Raw genomic sequence first — 9,161 nt, forward strand, 5'->3', positions numbered from 1 at the left:
TTTTAAGTTTTAAGAGTCGCAAATAAACAGAATAAAAAAAATCTGCAAAGAGTACTCTAACTTTTTTTTTCTATCTATGGAACTTACCTTTAGAACTTCAGTAGGTGTTCTATGTTTTTCCTCATACAACAATTCTGTAAAAACGGCTTCGGATTTTTTGTTGATTAATCTCCATTTATGTACTCAATGGTCAATTCTTTTACTTACATCAACATGTAACTATAGGATGGTCCAGCAGTTGCACACTCGTTTACCAAAGCGCTCCAATTCTGTAAGTGAAACACACAAATTTAAGCCCAACTTCATTTTCCTTTATCTATTATTGTCAGATAAGAGTAAACATCAAAAGTCTCATATCACTTTCCTAATATAGATGTATCAAACAAAGTAGTCCAAGTATAAAATATATACAATGGACATGATCAATTGATCATAATAGTTAAGACTACTCTTCGGTTCCTTCAATAAACAAAATTGGTGAGCTTCCTCTTCCATTTCTTTTCTTAGATTTGATGTTCTCTCTATTCAAATTTTACTTTTGGTTGATACGATTTCAAAAGAAGAAACCCTAACTTTCGTATTTCTTAACGTGCTTGAAACTCGGCAATGTTGCCAAAAGTCCACCCCACCAATCTCGCATTTCATTCTCCATCATCTTCAAAGTTTGGTTCAAATGCGTGATGCTTTTCCAGAGGCAATGAACATGAACCAACCTGAATACAAAATGACTTTGCTGATTCGAAACATAAGGTTCTTTTGCTAGAGCAGGCCTCTCATTTATGAAGATATAAGAGCATGAGCCGCAATGACCATTAGATTTAGTTTTTGACAAAGATGGAGAGCTTCTTGTAATGACATTGAATTGTCTAAAAATGTCAAGAATGAATTATTTAAGATTGTTCTGAATTGAAACAAATTCTCAATTTTGAAGTGTTGGATAGTTGACTTTGTAGCTGATATTTTTTTAGACATAATATGACATGATGATTTATTATGTATTAGTTGAAAGAAACAAAAAATATGTTTATATCTCATGGAAGAAGAAGGAAGTGGAGGAAGAGGTTTCTCAATTTTTGATAATTTTAGTCAAATGTGTCTCTTTAAACTTATTGATAATTTTAGCTCGACCAATGAACTTTTCGTTTAAAATTAACACTGAAATGGTATGGTGGTGATACTGTTGATGTGTCTGATGAAGTTTGTAGGTGGTCAGGGCTATGGCCTATGGGGATATGTGGCCTGATCGAGTTTGTCTGAGTAAGACCAAATCAATGACCAAGTGAGTATTGATTATCATGATATTATAAAGATATCAAGTTGTATTATTATTTGATTCTGTAGGTACCCTGCAATATTGACTCAAACTTGGATGACTTGGAATAAACACAATAATGTCATACTTTATGATTTATCTTTCACAGTCCTGATTTGTGCTACTATCACATTCATTTTTTTAAGATTAATATGTTGTAATTCCTTATATCTATGATTTGTGTTATTGTCTTCATATTTTTGAAGAATGTGAAACGAGTTCCTGTTGATCTCAATTAGGCTTATACGAGAATTTTTTATGTCCACTTTGCTTAGCATTTCTGACTCTTCCATTCCATCCGTTGTTTAATACATTTGTAATAATAAAAGTATTAATTGACGTATCAAATACAATAGTTTAGTCGTCTCCTTTATCATATTTCTAATAAAATATAAATAGTGTATAAAAATTAAAATATGATATACAAAAATTGAAAATACCAAAAATATTTTGATTATCTTAATTTCATTTAGGAAAAGATAGGATTGGTTTTAACTTTTATTTATAATTTCTTTTAGAGAAACAGTAGTAAAAATAGTGAAGATATTTTTTGAAAAAATAAATAAAGATTTGGTTTTTATGATCCTATCCGCTTCCTTTTTTTTATTTATTTGTATTATATCCCACGAAATCATTTATTCACACATCACTCTCTTTCACTTGTCTTTTCATACTCACAAGATGAAATATTTTTTTTTTAATTTATATCCTCTCAACTAATTATGTCACTCTTATTTCACATTGCACATGTCAAACAACCAATTATCCAAATGTGTACGTAAGTTATTGGATAAGGCTAATATAAATAATCTTATATTATTATTTTTAACAGGTTCGCTCACGTAAGAGTTTATTTAAGCTTAAAGCTGAATAAGGGTATGTGCAGGGCCGTCGAATAGGCAATGTCATCAAGGCTATTGCCTAAGGCCCCCTACCCAAATAAATAGTACATATATAGTATATACCATTGAGACTTGATATAAATAATTAAATAATGAAAAATCATACCATATAAATTGCAACGTGGGAACTGAGAAATGCAATATGAGAAGTGCAACTTTAACAGTTTTTAGTAGTGTTTTATATTAGCAAATTCACATTTTCCAAAAAACTAATAAATAAAATATTCGTTACTTTTTACATTCCCAAAATATAATTGAAAATGTTAATTTGTATTTATTCATAATTGTTAGTTAATTTTTTTTTATCAATTATATATTTATAGTATTATACAAGTTTTCTCTTCAATCATTGTTTCTTCTCTCAAAAAAGAATCATTGTTTTTACCTTGAAATGAATAAGCAAATGAGATATCAAAATGTTGCAAAATCTCTCACTATTTTATTCCTTGCATTCCAAGTTCTATTGTTCAACAATCTTTAATAGGTGAAAACGTGGTAGTACAATCACGTATAGATAATACCAACAATACCAATAGTCATTATTTCAATCAAGATACTTATCAAAAGAAAAGATATTTTAAGATTTTTCGCCTTAGGCCCCAAAATGTCCGTACACAACCCTAGGTATGTCAGATTTTGATAAATATTAGTTGTATGCAAGAATGAAATGTATGTTAATTAGCATGGATGTTTCTTATTTTCCACACCGGAGTTGAGTTTGGAAATGTGATAGTCTACCTCATGTGGTAGAATCACTTAATCAAAACTCTCAATAAAAATGACTTTTCACATTTCAAATTCTGACACCTACATTTAGGGACATTTATTTTGTATGTGGTAGGAAGAAGAGAGAAAAAGTCTCTCCCTAACACCTGAGATGCTCATTGAAAAGGGAAAATGAATCTAATTTTTGGTTCACAGCAAAAGCATAAAAAGAAAATAAACTTCTATAACTTGCACTCAGATATCAAGCATGAGGGCACATCATGAAATGCCTATATGATACCATTTCATGACATGAATATAGTATTGCAGGTGCTGAGGACTTATTTGAGAATCCAAAACTAGAAGTGTGGGAATTAATTAACAAAACAAAAAACTGAAAAATAGACCTGGTAATAAAATCAACATCGACAATCTCTATAAATATTCTATATCTCTTGAGGGTGAGGTTATTTCTCCCTTAATTTCTTGGTTATGGCAAAGGCAGCTCCTGCAACAGCTACAACTATGCCTGAAATTATAATGGCTGATTTTAACGTTTGCAAGGTGTCCTTCTTTTCTGCTTCCTTTTTCTTTTGTTTGATCTCAGCTTGTTCCTTCAATCAATCAAGCATGCATGAAGATACATAACACCAATCAGTACATGATACAGAACAGTGCAACATAAAACATAAGACATTAATTCTTCAAACAAGTCCCATAATTCCATTAAAAAATTGAAAAAAAAATTATTTCAGAGGATTTCAAATTGTGATATGCAATCACAATTGTAGTTGCAACGTAACGGATTTTGGATTCTCTACATTGGCATTGCAAACACAATTGCTACTGCATCAACCATCATTTGTCCACATTTCTGCGACACAACAGTAACCGTGACCGCCACCACAATTTATAACTCTGGGCATGATCATTATACATTCTCTTGTAGATAAAAATAAAATTAGTGATGTACCTTCAATTCCTTGGAGACAGCCACCTCAGAGGATATAGGATCAACTTGAACCTGAGTGTTTCCCCCAGGATTCAGGTCCCCAACAACATCTGCTTGTGGAAACGTTAGGTCTGAGTTCTGTGTTGGGCTAGCCATTTCGTTCTAGCTTTCAAGGAATGGTACTCAAATCTTGTTATGGAATAAACGTATGAAACAAAAAGAGAAGAAAGCAATTGCTCACAAGATTATCAAGGATTTATGTTGAAATGAACGTCACAAAAGTTTATTCATTTTTATTTGACACGTGTCAGTGTCCCAAATGCTGAGGTTGTTATAGCTTTGTGGGTCTTAGCAAGATTACATTCTTGTTCTCAAACTTGCCGATATACTTGTTCAGACTTAGCTAAATTTACGGCAGTAAAAAAATTATATACTTATTTTACCCAAATTAATCAATAAATATTGGGGTTAATTGCATTTTTGGGGGCTCACTAGTAAAATGTACTAGTGATTTTGGTCCATCTAGATTTTCCGCTTAATATAGGTCCTCTAATTTTTATTTTTATTTTAACATACAGAAGAAAAAAATAAGGCAAAATTAATTTAAAAGAATCAAGGTACAAGGATGCTTCACACCATCTTCTGCAAACCCTCCCGTGAAGCTTGACGTGCCAACGAGTTGGCCGTGTGATTTTTCTCCCTGGAGACATGAACAAGAGATATATTCCAGTCCCACTCCAGCATTGCTATAACACGCATGAGCCTTGCCCAAAAAGTGGATATATCATCCCTTCGATTAAGAGTCTCCACCACCTTCATACCGCCAGAGGCACACATAACTCTCCTATATATGCCCAAGCTCCCATGCCCAACTCTGTTTTAAGCCCAATTCCATTGCCAAAACCTCAACTAGAAAGCATTCTCATACCTCGAAGCTCATTGCAATACCAAATATCCAATCCCCATGGCCATTCTGTAACCATTTCCACAGCCCAGGCCCCTCACCGTCGGGCTCCAACTACCGTCCAAAACAAGCCGCACCACCGACACCTTGGATGTGGAAGACATAGGTGTTGTGACAGCACATGTGGCAGTCTCATGCCTAGGTCCTCTAATTCTTTAAATCAATTTGGTCCTCCTTTTAATTTTTCATCCAAAATCTAATATTTGAGCAATATTTAGCGACAATTGAACAATGACGCGGATGGATGAATTGTTGGTAAACTTAAAAATGTTGGTTGTGTTTTAAACCGTCACCATGCCCAAGTGACCAATACTATGACTATGATGTAGGGGTGTTCATAACCAAACCAAAACGATGTAAACCGATCCAAAAAACCGAAATCCAAAGAAACCGAAAACCAAAAAAATCGAAAACCAAAAAAACCGCAAACATGTCAATGGATCGGTTCGGTTTTCGGTTCCTATAGTCAACCGATCCAAACCGAACCGACCATATTTTACATGCTTAAATTATTATATATATAGTTACCTATTTAGCCTTAGTTATTTAAATATATTCCAATTATGTCCAACCCTAATTGTTAAGTATTTAAGCTGAATCCAAGATCAAACAGCCGCATACCCAATTCCCCAATTCCCTCATCTGCTCATCCTCAATTCTCTGTTCCAAAGTTCCCAACTTTTCATCCTCAATTCTCTGTTCTAAAGCACTAAGCACTTCTCTGGTAAGCACTTCTCTCTCAAATACAAAAAGTTAATTTTAGTTTACACTTTGCAATTCATCTTCTTGCTATTTACAGTTCATATTCTTGCTATTTATCAAGTTATTTTTATGTTGGCTTTTAATCCATTCATCCCTTGTCTTATTCGTTACTTTTTGTGTCTTTGTGATGCTTTCTTTTTGTTTTGTTACTTATGAACATTCCTTTCTTTCTTTTTCTTCATGTGATGTTTTTTTTTTATCGTTACTTTGGCTTTTAGAAATTGAGAATTGGCTTTTAGAAATTGAGAATATGTAATGCTTTTGGTAACATACTAGGGACATATCATTGTATTGTGTCATTTGTGTGTGTGTGGTGTTGACTGTTGAGGGGGGCGTGAGTTATCACCGTGTTCTGTTTTTGGCTTTTTATTTTTTTGCTATTTATACATTGTTGGGTTAAACTTAGAATATTTTGTAAACTAATATATTTTGTTTGTTTGCAGCACTTAAATCCAATTGCTTCGTCCTTGTTTAGTGACTCATCCTCCTCCAACAAAACAACAGTGTCTGAGGTAAGTTATGTGTTGTTTATTACAATTTGTGTGTTAGAACTTAGAATAATTGATAAATTAAAATTTATGTAATTTTTTAATGTATGTAGGTTGCAAATTCTGAAGATACTACTGGAGTTAACAATCTGGAATCTGTCAACATGAATTCTGAAGCAAATGAGACGCAAACAATCACAAAGAAGAAGAAAAAAGTGCTGAAGAAGAGTGCCAAGAAGAAGAAGTTAGCAGAAGTTGCAGTTGAAGACGAGGAAGATGAGGATGATGAGGAAGACGACGAATCCGGTAAGAGGAAACCCTCTAAACCTCGTTCTTGGACTTGGGATCATTTTACTAAAGTAATTGGGAGTAAGTCAAAAACCCCTAGAGCTCAATGTAATTGATGTGTGGCAACTTATGCATGTGATTCTCATAAAAATGGAACCAGTAATTTGAGTAATCATTTGTTGAATCAATGCAAAAAGGTTCCAAGAGAGATAAATGATCCTAGTCAAAAAACTCTTAGTTTCCAACAATTAAAAAAAGAAGATGGGAAAGGGGTTGGTAATACTTTGTCTGCTGTTGCATTTGATGTTGAAGCATGTAGGGAAGCTTTAGTGATGACCCTATTTTAGTAGTGTTTTTAGGGTCATTTCTTAGTTAGTTTTGAGTCTTTTTGTTTAGTCTCATGTAGTGTTTCATGCATTCTCATGCATTTTTATCTTTATTTGTGTTTTTACTTTGTTTTGGTAATTTTATAGTTTTATAGGGACCTTTCTTGCATTTTAAGTAAGTTTAGGACTTGCATATCTTTTCTACTTGAATTGAGGGTCTTTTGTGCTAATAAACTCTTGGAAATCCTAGATATTTTCCTTGCTTTGTTCCCAAGCAGCTAGGTCTGAAAACTGATGAAGAAAGAAGGTCAAAAGGCTTGGGAAATTGAAGAGAGGCTTGAAGAGGAGTTATGAATAAGCTAAAAAGCCTTTATAGCGAGCTTTGAGCGCCTAGGCGCTGGGAATTGGCGCCTAGGCGCTAGTTATTTTTCTGAAGCCTCCTGGAATTGGCGCCCAGGCGCTGGGAATTGGCGCCTAGGCGCCAATTAACTTCCAGAGAGCTTGTTTTTTGTTGGAATTGGTGCTCAGGCGCTCTGAATTGGCGCCTGAGCGCCCAGACTCGTCTGTTTTGCCTATAAATTGGTTTTTAGACATTTCTCTTGGAACCTTTTGTCTTTTCTATACATTCCTAAATAAGTTAGAAGTAGGGTTAGGCTCTAGAGCTTGAGGAGAAACATTCTCCAAGTCCATGTTCCAGGTTTTATCCTTCTTTTCTTGTATGGATTCCATAGCCATGCTTGGCTAAACCCCTTTTGCTTTGGGTTCTTTGTAAGACTTATGATGTTTTAATCTTAATTCCTATTTCTATTCATGAATCCTTTGAGTAAACCCTTGAATCCCATATCCATGCTTAATGTTTCAAGTTAGAACGCGTGCTAGCTTTATGCTTTTCTATAATAGAACGGAAATTTGTTATAGATTATGGACTTGTTGTGGGATTACCTCTTCTATGCTTGCTACTAGGAATAGAGGAATGGTTGGGGTTTGTTGGCCTGAATTGCATGCTTAATGCCTTTAGCAAATGTTTAGGTTATCAAGGAATTGTGCCTATCTTTTGGCTTGAGAGGATTGTCTATGCGAGGCATCGATAGATGATTGATTAGGCTAGAACATCAAGGAGAGACTCAGACTTTTGTGGATAGAATAGGTTGATTAGAACTGAATTAGTCAAGCAAGAACCCAAGGCATTCTCACCATTGATTATCACATACTTATCTTTTTGTTAGCTTGTTCACTAAGTACCCAAACAATCAATCAACTTAAAACTGAATTTTACTCGCTTTCCTACCGTGAACTCGAGGCTTAAACTGAATTCACATTCCAATTCCATGTGGTTCGATAAATTAAAATCGGGTATATTCTGTATACTTGCAGATTGACCAACATTTAGCTAGGATGATTATTGTGGATGAGCTTCCTTTTTCATTTGTTGAGGGAGAGGGATTTCGTTACTTCATGAGTCTTGTGCAACCTAAATTAAATATCCCTGGAAGAATCACAATTGCTAGGGATTGTTGGAACCTTTATCTCAATGAAAAGAATAAGCTGAAATCTTTTTTTAGTGTTCCAAATCAAAGTGTCTGCTTAACAACTGATTGTTGGACTTCTGTGCAAAATCTCAATTATCTTTGTCTCACTGCTCATTTTATTGATAATAAATGGAAATTGCACAAGAGGATACTAAATTTTTGTTGGATCAAGAATCATAAGGGGAAGACTATTGGTAGAAAAATTGAGAAGTGTCTTTTGGATTGGGGAATTTCTAAAGTTTTCACTCTCACGGTTGACAATGGAAGCTCTAATGATACAGCTATTGACTACTTAACAAACAGAATGGATGATTGGAATACACATCCATTGAAAAGAGAGTTTTTTCATGTTAGATGTTGTGCTCATATTTTAAATCTTGTTGTTAATGATGGTTTGAAGGATTTGCATGATAACATTAATAAGATTAGGGTTGCTGTTAGATTTGCGCGTGGTTCTTCTGGCAGTAAGGACAAGTTCACAATGTGTGTTAAGGATTGTAGGTTACAAGACACTAGTGTGATACCGTTAGATGTTACGACCAGGTGGAATTCTACTTATCTTATGCTCGAAAGTGCTTTGAAGTTTCAAAAGCCTTTTAAAAGGCTAGCAGAGAGAGATGTAGAGTTTGCAAAGATGAAAGGTGAGGTTCCTAAATCTGAGGATTGTGATAATGCAAGGGTGTTTGTGAGATTTTTGAAAGTATTTTATGATGTCACACTTAAAGTTTCAGGTTCATTGTTTGTGACTTCTTCTCAATACTTCCATGAATATTGTATGGTGTTGAAAACACTAAACACATGGGCTGGGAGTTTAGATCCATTACTTGGGGGCATGGCTGTAAAAATGAAAGCTAAGCATGACAAGTATTGGGGGAGCCTAAAAAAATATCAACATGATGATTTTCATAGCTGTTGTACTTGACCCTAGATACA

The 9,161-nt window shown here is 34.3% G+C and overlaps 1 protein-coding gene across 1 annotated transcript; it reads right to left on the bottom strand.

Moving 5' to 3' along the window:
- Positions 1-2,846: 2,846 nt before the first annotated feature.
- Positions 2,847-4,129, bottom strand: LOC130720345 (uncharacterized). Its single transcript, XM_057570971.1, has 2 exons — positions 3,893-4,129; positions 2,847-3,533 (listed from the first exon to the last, which is right to left on the bottom strand). The coding sequence occupies exons 1-2, from the start codon at positions 4,025-4,027 to the stop codon at positions 3,387-3,389; spliced, it is 282 nt and encodes a 93-aa protein (XP_057426954.1). The 5' UTR covers positions 4,028-4,129; the 3' UTR covers positions 2,847-3,386.
- Between the last annotated feature and the right edge of the window lie 5,032 nt (positions 4,130-9,161).

Source organism: Lotus japonicus, chromosome 5, assembly GCF_012489685.1.
Source record: "Lotus japonicus ecotype B-129 chromosome 5, LjGifu_v1.2".
Taxonomy (NCBI): Eukaryota; Viridiplantae; Streptophyta; class Magnoliopsida; order Fabales; family Fabaceae; genus Lotus; species Lotus japonicus.

What these genes read in the sequence shown, in the direction of transcription:
- LOC130720345 (XM_057570971.1), bottom strand. Translation starts at nt 4,027, where the DNA reads ATGGCTAGCCCAACACAGAACTCAGACCTAACGTTTCCACAAGCAGAT. An exon ending in CTGTCTCCAAGGAATTGAAG is followed by an intron (nt 3,534 to 3,892) that starts GTACATCACTAA and finishes GATTGATTGAAG; the next exon opens with GAACAAGCTGAGATCAAACA.